The sequence below is a fragment of the Myxine glutinosa genome, chromosome 1, assembly GCF_964187855.1.
Source record: "Myxine glutinosa chromosome 1, kmMyxGlut1.1, whole genome shotgun sequence".
NCBI classification, from domain to species: Eukaryota; Metazoa; Chordata; class Myxini; order Myxiniformes; family Myxinidae; genus Myxine; species Myxine glutinosa.
In genome coordinates, this window is record NC_136261.1 from 404,873,362 (window position 1) to 404,892,929 (window position 19,568).

Below are 19,568 nucleotides of genomic sequence, written 5' to 3' on the forward strand. Positions count from 1 at the left end.
TACCTGATGATATCCTATAAAGTATAACAGAAGAGGAGTGTGATCCTGTTATCAAAGAAATCAGCACAAGTCATATGTCAAAAATAAAGCAATAAACAAGCTAACAGCAATAAAGAAGATGAAAAACGGTAAATCTGGAGGCAAGATTAGAATTACTGCTTAATTATTGAAAGCGGACAAACACAACAGAGGAATGGCTTGACAACTTGTTCAGAACAATTTGGGATAAAGAGGAAGTACCTAAAGCGTGGAAACAGGGTTTAATTGTCAAGATACCAAAGAAAAGCAATCTTACGGAATGTAGAAGTTGGCGAGGAATTACTTTAACATCCGTTTCAAGTAAAGTATTTGGAAGAGTGCTGATGGACAGAGTTAGAGATGGAGTTGACAACAAGTTGTGGGATGAGCAAGCAGACTTTAGGAGAGGTCGAGGCAGAGTGGAGCAAATCTTTATTCTGCGCAACATAATTGAACAGGTCGCAGAGTGGCAGGCAACCCTATACATCACTTTCGTGGACTTTGAAGAAAGCCTTTAACTTTGTGCACAGAGAAAGCCTTTGGAAGATCATGGCTAGTTATGGAATCCCTTACAAAATTATCAGAATGGTACAGATCTTGTATGAGGATAGTGAGTGTGCAGTGCTGGAAGAGGGAGAGGAATCGGAGTTGTTCATGGTAAAAACGGGAGTGAAGCAAGGAGATGTAATGTCCGGTTTTATATTTTTGCTCGTAGTACACTGGATAATTAGGAAGACAACAGAAGGAAATAGCACATGGATAAGGTGGAAGTGTACAACCAACCTGGAGGACTTGCTCTTTGCTCATGACATTGCCCTTTTATCATCAAACTACCAACATATGCAAACGAAAGTACAAAAAATGAATCAATTCACATCAAAAACAGGACTCCAAATAAACAAGAAGAAAACCGAGGTTTTGAGGATAAATAATAAAAATGACAACAGAATTCAAATTGGAGACCAACATCGAAATGAAGTCGATAAGTACACCTACCTAGGAGCCGTCGTCAACAAACAAGGAGGAGGGGAAGAAGATATTAGGAACATAATTTGTAAAGCTTTGGTATCCTTCATGAAACTCAAACAAATAGGAGCTCAACAATTTATACATTGAAAACTAAATTAAGACTGTTTAACTCACCTGTCAAATCAGTACTGTTATATGGATGTGAGGCTTGGAAGATCAACAAAGGAGACAATCGAAAACTCAACACATGAATGAATGAATGAATGAATGAATGAATGAATGAATTCAATCGGAAACTCGACACATTTATATTCAAATGTCTGCGCAGAATATTGCAAATTAGATGGCCTTACATCGTATCAAATGAAGAAATACTCAAAAGAACCAAAATGATCAGTGATGAAGTCAAGATCAGAAGATGGAAATGGATTGGACATGTGATAAGAATGAATGATGACAACAACTGTGTGACACAGCATTGGCATGGAAGCCTAAGGGAAGAAGGAAAGTAGGATGTCCTAGAACAACCTGGAGGAGAACAGTGGAAAAAGAAAAGAGATGGGATGGAGATCATCGAATGAAGCCAAGCCGGTAGCCAGAAACAGGGCAGACTGGAGAGCACGCACTGCAGACTTATGGGCCACTTGGCCCAAATAGGATAGATAGAACGTGGTTCGGCCATCATGTTCTTTAAAGGGAAAAGCCTTAAAAATCACAAAAAACCAATTTTGGCCGAAACGACTGAACAGATCGAGGCCAACCTCTGCATGCATAATTGCATACCCATGACGAACACAAAGTTCAGCGACCATGACTTGATTTGTGGTAGTTTCACCAGAAGAGGTTTACTGGCAGGCCTTGTGCATCCTGCAGGAATATTTCAGAGACAGAGCACAGGCAGAGCAGGGGTGCAAGGCCAGACAGGAGTCGATAGAAGATAGAACGACCGACAACCTGCCTGTTGTGAGAGAGTGAAAGGCCCTCATAATAAGCTTCATCATGGGAGATGCCAAAATCCTAAAAGCCAGCGTGAAGCCGCACGAGGTATGAGGCAGGAGCACCAGCCCAAAGGGGAGAGCAGTACTCCATCAAACTGTAGATGAAAGCTTTGTAGGTGGTGAGCAGCTCAGCAGTGCCAAGGAAGGACTTCACATGATGGAGGATGCCAAGACCCAAAAGCTTGAGTGACAGAACCGAAGTAAAGAGGGTTGTTGAGAAAATAGATGTGAGGGTTTTCCAGATGGTCTTTTCGGAGAGACAACGTGAGAGTGTGATATTTGTCTGCATTGAAAGACATGTTAAATGTGTTTGACCAGCTTGTAATTTCATCCAAGTTGGCAGAGTCAAGAGGCTGCTTTTTGGCCTGAACTGTTGATCTGAAGGATGAGAAATGGAACGGCAGAGGGTGGAGTCATCAGAAAAAATATAAAGATTTTTCCATCGAGTCAGAAAGATCACTGATGAAAATGAGAAAAAGTACAGGGCCCAGAACACTGCTTTGAGGAACTCCAGCCTGGTCAGGAAGAGGAGATGAGAGAATTCTATTTAGAGCCCCACGTTGAATACGACAGGAGAAAATCCATGAGTCATGCATGGAGATTTCCATGTATACCATAAGAGGAGAGTTTGGCGAGCAGGGCGGGGTGCTAGAGCGGCACGAGATATGTCAAGGAAGAAGGCACTGATTTCCTGTCTGGCGTTGAGGACATCCGTCCCTTGTGGAGACGGCAGAAGCAGCATGTCCAGAGTAGAGTGGCCTGGTCTGAATCCATATTGACGATCGAAGATCAAACCATTGGAGAAGAGGAAGGATTTAATGTCAGGTGTGATGATGGATTACATTACCTTGCTGATGATTGGGAGCAGTCTCATTGGTCTGTAGTTGCAAGGATCTGTTTTTGGAAAAAAAAAATAATTATTATTTTGGAATCATTCTTACTTCTTGGGGGGGGGAGGGGGGGGAGGGAGGGTCAGTCCCCTCTTCTCTTCTTTGGAAGTCTGCATTTTTAAAGGTATTCCCTCCATTAACAATGCATTACCATTGATGTTGATTAAAATGTGGTAGCAACCAGCTGTGTGGCCTTCCACGTTGGGACCTGTGTAACTGAGCTGCTTGGCAGTAATCAGTGATGGCATGAAGTGCAGTCATGCCATGATGGTAAATGCTATTGCAAGGCTTTCAACTGGTTTGGTGAACATCTCTCGGTTTGATCAGGATTACTTATCAGTTGGCCATGCCTCCAAAGCCAGTCGCCGACTGGGCATTCTCCATCATGCAAAGTCCTTCCTTGGCACACCTGAGCTCCTCACCACATGCAAGACTTTCATCCACAGCTCGATGGAATACTGTTCCCCCCTCTGGGCCGGTGCTCCTGCCTCACACCTAGCTCGGCTTCACGCTGTTGAAACCAAAGTTTTCAGAATCATTGGAATCTCCTGCGATGAAGCTAACTCCGAGAGCCTTTCACTCACTCACCGCAGGCAGGTTGGTGGTCTTTCTGTCTTCTACCGACTCCTCTCCCGCCTTGCTCCCCCAGCTCTCTCTGTGCTCTGTCCCCCAAATATTCCGACAGGTCGCACAAGATCTGCCAGCAACCCTCTTATGGTTAAACTGCCAAAATCTAGACTCTCTGCTCACCTTCACTCCTTCATTCCTCTTTTCTCCTGCCTCTGGAACAAACTCCCCCACTCCCTTCAATCCCACTCCTCCCTCCAGGTCTTTAAAATAGCTGTTCACCACCATCTCTTATCTTCCCCTATCCAAAACCTTGATCTTTTCTACCCCCGTTAATTCACCCCAGATCCACTTTTTTTGAAATTCCAACTTCTTTCCTGGAAGGCCTTCGCAGTGTCCATATGTTCTATACCTCTCCCACCTCCCCCCAAGCCCTCTCCCTCCCACAGATCTCTCGATGTCCCTGCTCTCAAATGTTGTGTTTGTTCCTTCCCCTCTCTCCCCATCTTGTCTACCGCTCCCCTTATTTTGTGTTTTATGTGTCGGTTTGACTTTTTGTGCGATTAATGTTAGGTCTTTCATGAGCCTCGATCTTGTATCCAAAAAATATATAAAAAAGTACTCAGTTACGGGTTTCTTGATCATCCAGATTCCCTGTTGCTCTGACTATCACTGGTATAATTTCAGGTTTCTTCAATTTCGAAATCATCTAGACGTCATTTTTCATATCCCGGTATTTCAGATTTAGCTCTCCTGTATGGATCTTCATATGTTTATTCAAATCGGCTTTTCGAGAGAAACCTTTATCACATATCGAGCATTTGTGCGGTCGCTCTCCTGCATGGATCCTCATATGCAATTTCAAATCGCCTTTTCGAGAGAAACCTTTATCACATATCGAGCATTTGTGAGGCCGTTCTCCTGTATGGATCTTCATATGTTTATTCAAATCGCCTTTTCGAGAGAAACCTTTATCACACATTGAACATTTGTGAGGTCGCTCTCCTGTATGGATCCTCATATGCAATTTCAAATCGCCTTTTCGAGAGAAACCTTTATCACATATCGAGCATTCGTGAGGTCGCTCTCCTGTATGGATCATCATATGTAATTTCAAACTGCCTTTTTGAGAGAAACCTTTATCACATATTGAGCATTTGTAAGGTCGCTCTCCTGTATGGATCATAATATGTGATTTCAATTCGCCTTTTTGAGAGAAATGCTTATCACATATCGAGCATTTGTAAGGACGTTCTCCTGTATGGATCCTCATATGTAATTTCAAATTGCAACGATAAGAGAAACCTTTGTCACATATCGAGCATTCATGAGGTCGCTCTCCTGTATGGATCCTCATATGTAATTTCAAATTACCTTTTTGAGAGAAACCTTTGTCACATATCGAGCATTTGTGAGGTTGCTCTCCTGTATGGGTCTGCATGTGTCTATTCAATTGGCTTTTTGTCAAGAAACCTTTATCACAGACAGAGCACTTGTGTGGGAGTTTTCCAGTGTGGATCCTCATGTGTATGTTGGTGTCACTCGTTGAAGCAAAATCTATTCTGCACACATTACACTTATAACATATTCGCCTTTCTAGAACCTTCTTGTGTTTGTTTAATTTAATATTAATCTTGGTGTTGCGAGGTCCAGACATGCACTTGTATTTTATAGGAAGTGAGTCTTGATGTCGTGATTGTTTCTTCAAAAAAGGATTCTTCCTCACTGTCAAGCTGTGATTTGTCCTTATTTGTCTCACATTCCTTCTGGATTGTTCTACAGAAACAAAGAACACATTTTATTTTTTTGGTCAAAATCAAAATGCAAAATATTTAACACTTCTCTGACAATTATAAATTTTCTCAACACAAAAGATTGTATGTTAATGTTTTACGTTTCCACTCACCAGTTGCAAAACAGGAAGCACTTCCGTTTGTCATGTGAATATCATCTGAGCCTTCCTTTGCAGAAGCACATTTTGAATCTTCTGTGACAGATGAATCGTCGTTATGTTGTCTGCTTTCCACATTTACAGGATAGACATCACCTGTGTACAAATCAGCGTCAGTCTTTTGCAGGGAAATGAGATTGAGAACCATCTTGAGATTTCATCGAACATGTTACGTCATGGAATGTATACTTCAATTTAAATATAACTAGGGCATTGCCCGTACTATATCTATATCTAAAATTATATCCCCCCCCCTCTATTTACATGAAATGGTTTGGTCCAAAGCGAACGGCTTGCGAGTACGGTGACAATCCCCCCCCCCTCTATTTACATGCAATGGTTTGGTCCAAAGCGAACGGCTTCCGGAGTTTGGTAAAGAAATCGCCATCGCGTGCACAAACGCGCAGGAAAGCGAATGAATCGCAAATTCGTTTTTATTAGTTTTAAAACATAGTTTAGCGCCAACATAGTTTGCAAACGTGAAATAAATGAATACGCTCTCAAATGTGCCATCCGAGGCAGAGTGTGTCCGCCACGTTCGGCACACGCGATAGTTCGCTGCTCTCTGATTGGTTGAATCGTTTTTTGGACATAGCTCGGTAAGTAATTGTCCGATTAATATGAAACCTTGAAAAGGCACATCCTCGGGTCCCCAGCAATATACCTGGCAAGTTAAAAGTATATCGGACCCGTGGTTGTCGAGAAACAGCGGTCACAGACAAACAAACGTACAAACGTACAGAGATTACTGGAATTATAGATAGATAATGAAGTTAAGGATTGTTAAGAAGAAAAATTCTGGACATTAAGTGCAATTGAAGCAGTCTTCTACATCACTCTTATACACCACCATATTTAACACGTCCAAGTACCACTAAACTGGAGGATAGTGGAAGTAACAAGAACGTGATTTGTGTTCAACAGTGTTTAAGTATTTAATTCAGTTGAAATAAAAGAAAAATTGTAAAAACTAATTTTAAAAAATTTCTGGCATTTACTGGCGTTGCACAGTGTGTATTACATCACTCTATCAAACACGTTACATTGGTTATTTGTGCCTGTTGTTTATGTCCTTTATGATGTCATTATAAACAGCACTTTTCCTGTTTGGAATGATTTGCAATTTTGTTTGACTGCAAAGCAGCAGACAGAGTGAAAATATTGTTGCAGATGCGGGGTTTGAGGTGCGTCATGAGTGGGACTTCTCGGACTCTCCCCGACCTCTGGACCCGCGGGCCGCTGTGCCGTGGATCGGAGCGCGGCCCGGCGGAATGTTAAGCAACTACTGACACCGATTGAGACCACAAAACCTGGCAACACAATTGATTTCGGCAGACGATCCTTCCATGGCATGAACAGGTAGGCAGCTTCTCCTCGGGTGCCCAGCGCGTTCAAACAGCAGCGATTGCTCTGGCATTCCAGCTTTTAAGCCACTTCTGCACTCAATATTCTATCCCATGTCAGCCTCCCTCTGCGGGAAAGTTTGGCGGCACATCCATAGCCTGCCAATTAATTTGCCCACTCAGCACGCACCCTTTCACACCATGCATTCGCTCCAGTTCACACAGCCTCACCTCGTCATGTAATGGTCCGCATTGATCGCTCAAATCCTCTCCACCTGCACCTGCCATGTGCTATCCTGATCTTTACACATTGTTTCCACACATTCCATGATCTCCTTCTTAACATTATTTGCCCTCTCGCTTGTCTCTAATCATTCTTCTTTGCCTTTATCCATTTCATTTCATTTTCTATCCTTATTATTTCCCGCTTTGCCCCCTTTAACTCGTCTTCTAAGATTACTTTTGTGTCTTCCATTCTTTCTTTTATTTTTTGTTCTTTTGTCTCTATCGTTCATCCCATTTGTTTTATCTTCTGGGTTAGGTTATCATGTCCCATTTTACATTATTTCTTACTTACCAACATTTCTCTTTTTACATCCTTCTGAGCTGCCCTTCGATCCTTTATTTCTTCCGATTTGCTTGTTCAGTTCTTTTTGGCCCTCCACAAGTCCTTTTTACCCTGTTTAAGTCCATTTACCTCTTCTTTTATCCCATTGGTCTCCTCCATCATTCTAGCCTCACCTGCTCCCATCTCGTTCCGGACACCATCCACATGCTTCCTCACCTCTCCCCATACAGCCTCGAGACTTGCGGCTATCTAATTGGCCATAGCCTTCATATCAGCCTTTACCTCTGCCTGCTCCACATGCATGTCATGCGTTAAGCCAGCCAGCCTGTCCCTCCTCCATTTTCATCGTCATCTGTGCCATTAGTTGACTAATCAACATCACCTGGTCGCTGACAGACTGCGATGGCAACATCTTCAAAGATGAACACATCTTCAAAACAATTATTGTGGGGATTCTATCTGCTGCAGTATATTTTGAAATGTCAGGCCTTTGAATAATCTTCGCAACTTTCCTAGGTGTGCTGATGAAGAATGAGAAACCTTAACTTTGATGGCAACATGATCAGAATTTCCAAGAGGGTGGAGAATATATATGTATATATATATATATATATATATATATATATATATATATATATATATATATATATATATATATATATTTATTTATTTATTTTGCATACAAAGATGAGGCTCGTGTAAGAGCTAACACATACAGTGCATTCAGAAAGTATTCAGACCCCTTCACTTTTTTCACATTTTGTTATGTTGCAGCCTTATGCTGAAATCGTTTAAATTCATTTTTTCCCTCATCAATCTACACTCAATACCCCCATAATGACAAAGAGAAAACAGGATTTTCGAAAGTTTTGCAAATTTATTGAAAAGAAAACACTTAAATATCACATTGACATAAGAATTCAAACCCTTTGCTATGACACTTGAAATTTAGCTCAGGTGTCTCCCATTTCTCTTGATCATCTTTGAGATGTTTCTACACCTTGATTGGAGGCAACCTGTGGTAAATTCAATTGATTGGACATGATTTGGAAAGGCACACACCTGTCTATATAAGGTCTCACAGCTGACAATGCATATCAGAGCAAAAACCAAGCCATGAGGTCGAAGGAACTGCCTGCAGAGCTCAGAGACAGGATTGTGTCGAGGCACAGATCTGGGGAAGCCGACAAAAAAAATTCTGCTGCATTGAAAGTTCCCAAGAACACAGTGGCATCCATAATTCTTAAATGGAGGAAGTTTGGAACAACCAGGACTCTTCCTAGAGCTGGCCGCCCGGCCAAACTGAGCAATCGGGGGAGAAGGGCCTTGGTAAGCGAGGTGACCAAGAACCCGATGGTCACTCTGGCTGAGCTCCAGAGATCCTGTGTGGAGATGGGAGAAACTTCCAGGACAACCATCACTGCAACACTCCACCGATCTGGGCTTTATGGCAGAGTGGCCAGACGGAAGCCAAACCGTTCAATCTTGGTTTCATCAGACCACAGAATCTTGTTTCTCACAGTCTGAGAGTCCTTTAGGTGCTTTTGTGCAAACTCCAAGCAGGCTTTCATGTGTCTTTCAATGAGGAGAGGCTTCCGTCTGGCCACTCTGCCATAAATCCCAGATCGGTGGAGTGTTGCAGTGATGGTTGTCCTTCTGGAAGTTTCTCCCATCTCCACACAGGATCTCTGGAGCTCAGCGAGAGTGACCATCAGGTTCTTGGTCACCTCTATTACCAAGGCCCTTCTCCCCCGATTGCTCAGTTTGGCTGGGCGGCCAGCTCCAGGAAGAGACCTGGTTGTTCCAAACTTATTCCATTTAAGAATTATGGAGGCCACTATGCTCTTGGGAACCTTCAATGCAGCAAAATGTTTTTGTAGGCTTCCCCAAATCTGTGCCTCGACACAATGCTGTCTCTGAGCTCTGCAGGCAGTTCCTTCGACCTCATGGCTTGGTTTTTGCTCTGATATGCATTGTCAGCTGTGAGACCTTATATAGACAGGTGTGTGCCTTTCCAAATCATGTCCAATCAATTGAATTTACCACAGGTGGACTCCAATCAAGGTGTAGAAACATCTCCAAGATGATCAAGAGAAATGGGAGACACCTGAGCTAAATTTCAAGTGTCATAGCAAAGGGTTTGAATACTTATGTCAATGTGATATTTAAGTTTTTTCTTTTCAATAAATTTGCAAAACTTTCTAAAATCCTGTTTTCTCTTTGTCATTATGGGGGTATTGAGTGTAGATTGATGAGGGAAAAAATGAATTTAAACGATTTCAGCATAAGGCTGCAACATAACAAAATGTGAAAAAAGTGAAGGGGTCTGAATACTTTCTGAATGCACTGTATGTGGTGAGAAGCTCAGTATTGCCAAGAAAGGACTTCGCATGACTGAGGATGCCCAGTCGGAAACTGCCTTCGGAGGCCAGCTTGGAAATGTGTTTTTCCTAAGAAAGATCACGGCAGATAACAAGACCCAAACACTTGAGTGACAGAACTTCTTCGAGTGGATTGTTCAGAAAGTAGATGGGAGGGTTTTCTAGATGGTCTTTTTGGAGAGACAAGGTGAGAGTGTGAGATTTGTCAGGAATGAAACACATGTTCCATCATGTCTTGTAATTTTATCGAGGTCTGCAGAGAGTGAAGCAGCTGCTGCCGATCTGAGGGTTGAGATATGGAGCGGCAGAGAGTGGAGTCATCAGCAAAGAGATCGACAGGATTTTCCAGAGATTCGGCAAGATCATTCATATCTCCCAGAAAAGTACAGGGCCCAGAACACTGCCTTGAGGAACTCCAGCCTGGACAGGAAGGGGATGTCCGCAAGCCATGTGTGGAGATTTTGATGGATACCATAAGAGGAGAGTTTGGTGAGCAGGACGGGGTGCCTGACCGTATCGAAGGCATAACATAATTATGTCAAGGGAGACAGCTCTAATTTCCTGTTTGGCATTGAGGACCTCCATCCATTGTTGAAACAGCAGAAGCAGAATGTCCAGATTAGAGTGGCCTGGTCTGAATCCATATTGATTGTCGTGAAAATCAAGCTCAGACACGACTTGACCTCTGGGTAGGTTTTAATATCATTTAGATCTGCAGTACATCCTGTAAAAATACATACATGCAACAGGCATTAAATCAGAGTATTTCAAGAGCAGCAATGGAAGTTTCAATATAACAATGGTTAGCGCAGCGCATCGTCAGCGCAGCATTTGGGGGCGTACATACCATTCAAACTACTGGATAATGTCACAGTGAGTTCCGCTGAAGTGTCCGCACGCCCCGGTTGTCCCGGGTCTTATAGACGGCCCCTTCCGTAGCGAGCACCCCTGGGTTCACCTTGGTATAATTTCACTACATTCTCCCCGCCGTTAGAACTATACTACCGCTCGGCAGTTTGCAAGCAAGCATCAGCAATAAACCAAAGGGTCACGTCAATCCACGTCAGTCGGTCCACCCGTAGCGGTCGGGGCGGCGAACCTCCCTGCCAGTTCGTGTTCGGAATCTACCGGGCACGGCGTCCCCTAGCCCGGAGTCCCCCGCGTCGGAATAGCCGCCGGAGGTTGGAGTCGGAGGGGGCGCCCCTGCGCCTTCGGGCACGGGAGCGGGGGACGACGGGAGTAACAGTGGTAGTTCCATAGAGGAAGCTTCGATAGAGTCCATAGACTCGTAGACGGGTTCGTCGATATCCCTGTCGTCGTCCCCACATGGGGCGAGATGGCGTACGGAGACAGTAGACTCGCGGCCATCCGCCGTTAACATGTGGGCATGCTCGGGATTAGCCTGGAGGACCTGCACCTTGTCAACAAGGGGGTCGTACTTGCTAGTGCGAACCGCTCGTTTGAGATAGGCGGGCCCCGGTTCAGCGAGCCAGCTGGGTAAAGATTGGATACTGCCGGAGCTTCTAGGGTGGTGGAACAGTCGTTCGTGAGGAGTCTGGTTGGTGGCAGTACATAGGAGAGCCCGGATCGAGTTTAGAGCGGCAGGCAGCGACCACTCCCATTTATCGAGGCCTCGGCCGAGGGTCCGAAGGCTTAGCATGACGGCCCGCCATATAATCCCATTAAAGCGTTCGATCTGTCTATTTGCTTGGGGCCGGTACGGGGTGGTGTAGCTCGAAGCGACATTATGCTGGAGCAAGTAGCCCCTCACCTCCTGGGACAGGAACACCGCACCCCGATCGGTATGCACGTAGGCCGGATACCCGAACATAGAAAACAAATTCTGCAGGCACCGAATAACCGTGGCAGCCGACATATCCCCGCACGTGTAAGCAAAGGGGAATCGGGAATACTCATCGACGATAGTGAGCAGATAGCGAGAGTTGCTCGACACCGGCAGCGGCCCTTTGAAGTCCATCGCCAAGCGCTCCCACGGTCTAGTAGCCCTAACGAGTGTCCCCAGAGGGGGGCTATAAAAACGCGGTTTGAGTTCCGCACAGATCGTGCAATCACGGCAGATGCGGCGGATGTCCTCCATCGAGTACGGCAGATTGCCCGCGCGCACAAAATGCGCGAAGCGCATTACCCCGGGATGACACATAGTGCTGTGCAAAGTGCACAGCCCCTCCAAAGTTACAACCCCCGCGCAAGTGGCTGGCCTCGATAAGGCGTCAGCGACCAGGTTATCCTTCCCCGGGCGGTATTTGATGGTGTAGCAGAAGTCGGCGAGTTCGATACGCCAACGGGTGATTTTCTCATTCTTAATGCGCTGAGCATGTAAGGTGTCGTACATAAACGCAACACTCTGTTGGTCCGTGATGATTTGGAAACTCCGCCCAAGCAGATACGGACGCCATCGCCGAATTGATTCGACGATCGCGTACGCTTCCTTTTCGACAGACGAATGCCTCCGCTCGGCGAAGGTGAGAGTCCGCGAGAAGAAAGCCACAGGGCGGCCTCCTTCGGAGAGAGTCGCCGCTATCGCATGATCAGAGGCATCACTCTCCAAAACGAAAGAGGCACTCTCGTCAATCGTCGCGATAGCGGCTCCAGCAATGTCGACTTTAAGGCCCTCGAAGGCCGCCAGGGCGGCCGGGCCCATGGGGAAAGTGTCGCAGGCCACGAGGGGGCGGAGCTTAGCGGAGAAATTTTGCACCCACTTTGAGTAGTGGGCGAACAGCCCTAGAGCGCGTTTCAGCGAAGCCCGATCGCTAGGCGGAGCCATATCGAGCAAAGGGCGCAGACGCTCCTTATCCGGAGAGACGGAGCCATGGGTCACGGTGTACCCCAAAAGGTCTACCGTGCGTAGAGAGTATTGACACTTCGCCTCATTCATGGTTAAGCGATATTTCCGCGCGACCTCGAGGAAGCGTTTCAGATTAGCGTCGTGATGCTCCTGGTCATACCCACAAACCGTAAGATTGTCCAGATAGACAAAGACATCGGTCAAATTCTCCTTCGCAACGAGGTCATCCATAGCTCTCTGAAAACAAGCGACGCCGTTCGTTACCCCAAAGGGAAGTCTCGTGAACTGGTACAACCGCTGACCCGATTCAAAGGCTGTAAAGACGCGATCAGCCCTAGAGATGGGGACTTGATGATACGCACCACGCAGATCGAGAGTGCTATAAACGGAATACAGGGCCACCTGGCGTACCAGGGCGTCCATCCCCGGTAAGGGGTAGGCATCCAGCTGTGTAAAACGATTAATCGTCTGCGAATAGTCGATTACCATTCGCCTGCGGTGGGCCTCACTCCGCACCACTAAGACTTGGGCCCGCCACGGTGACCTACTGTGTTCTATGATACCGTCCTTCAAGAGCAGGGCCGTTTCTTCCGCAATGAATTGCGCGTCCGCGCGAGAGTAGCGCCGCGATTTGACGGCTACAGGGGTACAATCAGTGGTCAGGTTGGGGAACAGTGAGAGTGGCTCCATGTCCATTTGAGCGAGGGCGCACACAGCGAGCGTGTCCGGCCCTCCGAAGTCTATTTCCAAACGTCCATGCCGCTTAAGGAAATCTAGTCCTAACAGAACGTCAGCGCATAAGGCCGGTAATACCATGAGATACACATCCGGGAACGTGCGTCCGTTTATCACAAGTTTCAATCGACACGCCCCTTTTGTGCTCAACCGAAGTCCCTGAGAGGCCATGAAGATCCGGCGGGTTGTCCCGAGAACCGGCCACCCATGTTGATGCACGAGTCGCTGATCAATAAAACTATCCGTGGATACCGTATCAATCAAAGCTTGCACAAAAATGCCCGCGACCATGAGCGGAATGAAGGCCTGCGCTAGGCCGGCAGACCCGGCAGGTATAGTTCCGGCCGGGCGAGAAGATCGCGCCTCGCAGGTGGATCCCACGCCGGCTGCAATCCTTCGGGCCTCAGCAGGAGCATCGAAGTCAGTTGGCTCATCGGTAGTTTCATTTGCCAGAGTGGGTGTGGGGTGGTCGTGAGAGCAGCCGCCAGATGGCGCTCGAGCCACGGGAGAAAGATTTCTGCCATCTGCAGATTCACATGCCAAAGTGGGTGCATGTAATTCACAAAAGCTGCCGTTAGATGGCGCTCGAGCCACGTGAGAAAGATTTCTGCCATCTGCAGATTCACATGCCAAAGTGGGAGCATGTAATTCGCAAAAGCTGCCATCAGATGGGGCTCGTGTCACGTGCTGCGTTTGCCACACCTCGAGAGGCATTTCCAAAGTAGGAGCATGTCGCTTGTTTGAAGTAGGCGTTCGAAAGCCAGTCAAGGTCGGACGCTCTGTGACCGGTCGCGTTCGCGCCATTTGTTTCGGCGGCCCGACGTATCTCACCAAGGTCGGGCGAGAAGCCAGAGGCCCGCGAGGAGGAGAGCGGCTCTTCAAAGCTGAGCAAGGCACCCCGTCCGGCGCTCGATCCGTTGGCTCCGCGATGAGCCCATTCAAGGTCGCTCGGGAATGCGTGCCCCGAGCGGCCTTTCTGCAGACCTTTGCAAAATGGCCTTTGGTGGAGTAGAGGTGACATGTCGCCTCTCGGGCCGGGCATTCAGAGCGAGGATGCTGCCGATTTCCACAAAAATAACATTTTGCATACCGGGCAGGCTGTGGCCTGGCAGCGGCGGCAGCAGTGAGGCAGGAAGCGGAGTCCGCTTCCGGAGCACCCAGAGACTCAGCCGTCGTGGGGGTCGGGTCCTCCTCCGTATCCTCGGCGGTAGCCCTCTCAGGTCGCGCGAGTTGCGAGGTCCCCGCCACGACTCGTGGGTGATCATATGCGGTCAATTGTTCTCGGGCATCGGTGTATACGCGTGCCAGCCATAGTGCTTCTGTAAATGTCAGCTCCGCGACCTCCAAGAGATGGAGCCGCAAGACTCCAGAACTAATTCCGGAGATGAATGAATCTCGGAGCAAATCGTCCTGCACTTGCTCGTGGGTCCGGACGTCCTGCACGCAGTCTGCCAATAAGTAGCGCAGCTCCTGCGCGAAGTGATCGATCGATTCAGACGGTTGCTGTCTCCGCTGAGAGAGTTGATGCCGGCCGTGCACAGCGCTCCGTGTTTTTACGTAGAGGCGCTTCAGCTCGGCTAGGGCCGTAGCGTACGTCCCAAATCGAGAAATGTTCTTGAAAACAGTGTGATGGACCTTGGACTGTAACACGGACAGCTTTATCGCAGCGGTTGGCTCTGTCTCGTGAGCCGCAAAGTAATTCTGCAGCGTGTTGAGCCAATGAGCAAACTCCGATGCAGATCCCTCAGCTTGAGGGTCGGCTCCGAGAATCGGTACCACGATCATCTTGTGGTCAGCCATTCGGCGATCTAAATGATATTAAATGTCGTGAAAATCAAGCTCAGACACGACTTGACCTCTGGGTAGGTTTTAATATCATTTAGATCTGCAGTACATCCTGTAAAAATACATACATGCAACAGGCATTAAATCAGAGTATTTCAAGAGCAGCAATGGAAGTTTCAATATAACAATGGTTAGCGCAGCGCATCGTCAGCGCAGCATTTGGGGGCGTACATACCATTCAAACTACTGGATAATGTCACAGTGAGTTCCGCTGAAGTGTCCGCACGCCCCGGTTGTCCCGGGTCTTATAGACGGCCCCTTCCGTAGCGAGCACCCCTGTCACCTTGGTATAATTTCACTACATTGATGATCCAAGATCAAGCCATTGGAGAAGAGGAAGGATTTAATGTCAGAAGTGATGAGGGACGACATAACCTTGCTGATGATTGGGAGCAGGCTGATTGGTCGGTAGTTGCAAGGATCTGTTTTGGCACCTTTTTTGTGTAAAGCGGTAATGTTGGCTGATTTCCAAGCAGATGGCAGATGACCTTCAGCAAAAGAGAGGGTGAAGAGAACAGAGAGAAGCTGTGATAGCACGGCAGAGCAGGATTTTAGGACGCGTGGGCTGATGCTGTCTGGTTCAGTTGTGGAATCAGAGTCGAGGCTTGACAGAAACTTATCCACTTTGTCAGGAGAGAAGGACACAGAGTCCAGGAGCAACTGAGTACGACTGGTTATGGTGGGTACAGAGAGTGATGGGTTTTGGACACAAGATTTAGAGGCAAACACAGAGTTGAGGCATTCAGCTTTTTCACGAGCGGAGTCAGCTGTGTAGCCGTTTGAGGTAAGGGAGGGGATGGAAGGGGAACAAACACCAGAAACAGATTTGGCCAGATGCCACCAGGATTTGTAGGAAGAAGACGCTCCTGGGATGTGGTGGAGTGAGGCAGTGCAGGGAGAGTGAGAAATAGAGTTCTGATATAGAGAGCAACTCTGCCACCAGGACGAGGCTCAGGTCTATCATACCAGAGGAGGAAGTAATCAGGGAGAAATACCAAGGAGTCAGAGACGTTTGAAAGAGGAAAGTTTCTGTTCAGCAGATCAAGTCTGGTTTGTTAGAAGCAACATGTATGGACAGATCTGTCAGGTATGAGCGAATGCCACAGATGTTTGAAGTGCATACCATGAAAGAAGAGGAAGCATCAGGTACAAGAGAGGGGATGGTGGGGAGGGATAGGTTGAGGAAGGAGAGGGGGAGGTTTGGAGAGCTGTTGACAGTGTGTCAGATTGCAGAAGAGCTGGGAGAGAGGGCAGGGTGAGGCGAAGGAGAACAAAAGGCTAGGTCGTGATGGGTTGAGCAATTGTGACAAAAGGAGGTGTGACAGTGTCAGGGAGGAATTACCACCTGTATGGTTCTGATTGACTGACAGTTTTGCTAACAACTGTTGTTCATGTTCATCGTGTACTCCAAATCATGTGTCTATGAATGAAGGAAAGAAAAATGCGGAAACTAGCTAATTTGACTTGCAATCCACCTCGACAGGTACACTGGAATATAGGGGGGTTTTTTGGGGGTTTTTTTGTATACAAGATCGAGGCTCGTGAAAGAGCTAACATTAATCACACAAAAAGTCAAACCGACACACAAAACACAAAATAAAGGGAGCGGTAGACAAGATGGGGAGAGAGGGGGAAGGACACAAACACAACATTTGAGAGCAAGGACATCGAGAGAACTGTGGGAGGGAGAGGGCTTGGGGGGATGTGGGAGAGGTATAAAACATATGGACACTGCAAGGACTTCCAGGAAAGAGGTTGGAATTTCAAAAAAGTTTATCTGGGGTGAAAATTAGCGGGGGTAGAAGAGCTGGGAGAGAGGTATTCTGAATTCAAAAGATTAAGAGATAAATTTACGAAAGGTGTTTAAGAATTAGACACGTGTGGAAACGCGAATGTGCGATGATCACCAGTTCCAAGTTAGTCGCTCATCACCGAAGAGTGATTATCTAATGCGCTATCGAAACCGAATCATAAGCGTTTTAATAACAACAAAACTTTATGTGTTGGCGACCACATGTTTAAGAGTGTGTTTAAGGCCTTGAAGAAAGCATTGCAGGACTTGTTATTGGTAGTTCACATCGGATGGTGAATATTGTATAGATGTGTTAGGAGTGCTTGAATTAGCTCAAGAGGAGGAAGAAGAGGATAGTAATAGGACAGTTCACAGACGTGCATTGATAATCTTCAGGGATAGTTGCAACACTAAAGAAATATGGCAATATTAAATTAGTGCAGCGTTAGACTCTCAAAGGAATCATTTTGGTCGCTGCTGAATTTTGTGTAAGATTACCTGGATCAACCTATGATGAGGAGCAATGTGCTGAACCCCCTTCAACAATTGGCATTGACGCTGCGATTCTACGCAAGTGCATCATTTAAATTGGATGTTCGAGATATGTGCGACGTGCCACAGGCTAATCAGATGTTTCGACACGTACAACTAATTGGCTGTTTATCTCTCTTCACAAATTGCGATCTGGACGGGTGGATTAGCTGTGGCGTGTACAACTATATTTTTGATGGCGTTTAAGGTTTACACGTTTGTTAGCAAGATGCTCACTAAGTGCTGTTCGTAAATTCAGCCCTATATGGTAATTTTATAGGTTTCTGCTCACCATTTGCAGAGCAGGCAGCACTGTCATTTGTCAAAGGAACATCTGACTCTCCCTTTACAGAAGCATATCTCAAAGCTTCAGAGACAAAATAATCGTTGTTTTGTATGCATTCCACTTTCACAGGATAGACATCACCTGCAAACAATTCAGTGTCAGTCTTTTGCAGCACACAAAGTTTTAAACTTCCACATATAAATCAGGTCAATAAGACATTTATTCAGTCGAGGAAAAGGATTCTCAAAATATCACAGAATCACTGCACCGTTACAGGACATTTGGTCGTAGTCTTTACTGCAACCTCCTCCCAGCACATGTATCAAAATAAGACATTGCTAATTAGACAGCTTACTCCAAAACCGGTGAGGAAAAACTTTTCCAATGCCTTTTTTGAAAATACCCCATTTGATGTGGCACAGGAAGTAGAGGACGGGGCAGACGGAGAAAGACTTGGCTGAACGTGGTGGAAGAAGAAATGCGGGCAAGGGGGTTAAACAAGGGGAGATGCAGAAAATAGGGCAAAATGGAGAAGACTGTCATGGGGTCTGCAAGGCTAACCCCACTCTAGCAGGGTAAATGGCCTTAAAATGCCTGTTGTTGTTGTTGTTGTTGTTGATGTGGCACACTCTGTTGTATAGTGTCAGTGCAACTGAAGCAGTTTCTTGGCAAGGGTCAGGCTGGGCAGTTTGCCATCTCCATGTCACCAACATTTAGCCAATCACAGCCGTTATCTAATCAGGTTGAGATAGTGACGTGAGGGATAGATATCTGCAATATCAAAGCTAAATGTTCAATGGTTTTTGAAATATCGTGAATACAAAAGTACATGGACAGATGATCGGTCGGTCGGAGCTCATTATACAAAAATATAGTAAAAAAATAATTGTAGCACATGCAGTGAAAACATAAAAGGCGTCGGTTGATGGTAAAAACAATTTTAAAAATTTCTGTCCGATATATTTTTTTGCCTTTTTTCTGATCGTCTGCGACCTTGTCTGAGGGGCAGAAAAAAAGTGCAATTGTTTTTTTACCATGAACCGACACCTTTTTTGTTTTTACCATCAACCGACGCCCTTTTTGTTTTTACTATGTTGGCGATAATTATTTTGTTACTATTGTCGCGTTTCTGGTGTTTAAAATCTTCCAAGGAAACGGATAGCTGGGCAAGCTTAACACTCTGAGGCATTCAGTCAAAATATGGCAGAGAATACACGCTTGGGGGAGGGCGAAAAGCTTTCCTTCATGGGTTCCACTAGACGTCTTCGCATCTGCGACAATCAACTCAAACCGACACAGATTCAAAATGTACAAAAATAGCAGCTTTATCTATCTATAATTCCAGTAATCTCTGTGTGTTTGTTTGTTTGTACGTTTGTTTGTCTGTGACCGCTGTTTCTCGACAACCACGGGTCCGATATACTTTAAACTTGCCAGGTATATTGCTGGGGACCCGAGGATGTGCCTTTTCAAGGTTTCATATTAATCGGACAATTACTTACTGAGCTATGTCCAAAAAACGATTCAACCAATCAGAGAGCAGCGAGCTATCGCGTGTGCCGAACGTGGCGAACACACTCTGCCTCGGATGGCACATTTGAGAGCGTATTCATTTATTTCCCGTCGGCAAACTATGTTGGCGCTATGTTGGCGTTAAACGATGTTTTAAAACTAATAAAAACCCCGGGGGGATTGTCACTGTACTCGCAAGCCGTTCGCCGTTCGCTGTGGCGTTGCGAATGGACCAAAACATTTCATGGACCAAACCATTTCATGTAAAGCGTTCGCCGTTCGCTTTGGCGTTGCGAATGGACCAAAACATTTCATGGACCAAACCATTTCATGTAAATAGAGGGGGGGATATAATTTTAGATATAGATATAGTACG

General features: G+C 46.2%; 1 protein-coding gene across 2 annotated transcripts in view; it reads right to left on the bottom strand.

Annotated features, from left to right (window-relative positions):
• Positions 1-701: 701 nt before the first annotated feature.
• LOC144888175 (uncharacterized) overlaps positions 702-19,568 on the bottom strand; it is a 64,099-nt gene continuing 45,232 nt past the window's right edge. The window contains exons 3-6 of one of the 2 annotated variants that reach the window (XR_013621905.1): positions 17,687-17,821; positions 5,349-5,489; positions 3,600-5,218; positions 702-1,835 (exon numbers count right to left, since the gene is read on the bottom strand). Coding sequence is in view for 1 of the 2 variants with exons in the window: in XM_078770434.1 (XP_078626560.1) it covers positions 4,152-5,218; positions 5,349-5,489; positions 17,687-17,821 (1,343 nt within the window). In the remaining variant the exon portion in view is untranslated. Of the gene's footprint in view, positions 5,219-5,348; positions 5,490-17,686; positions 17,822-19,568 lie in introns of both variants that reach the window. The other variant, XM_078770434.1, reaches the window with a different exon arrangement.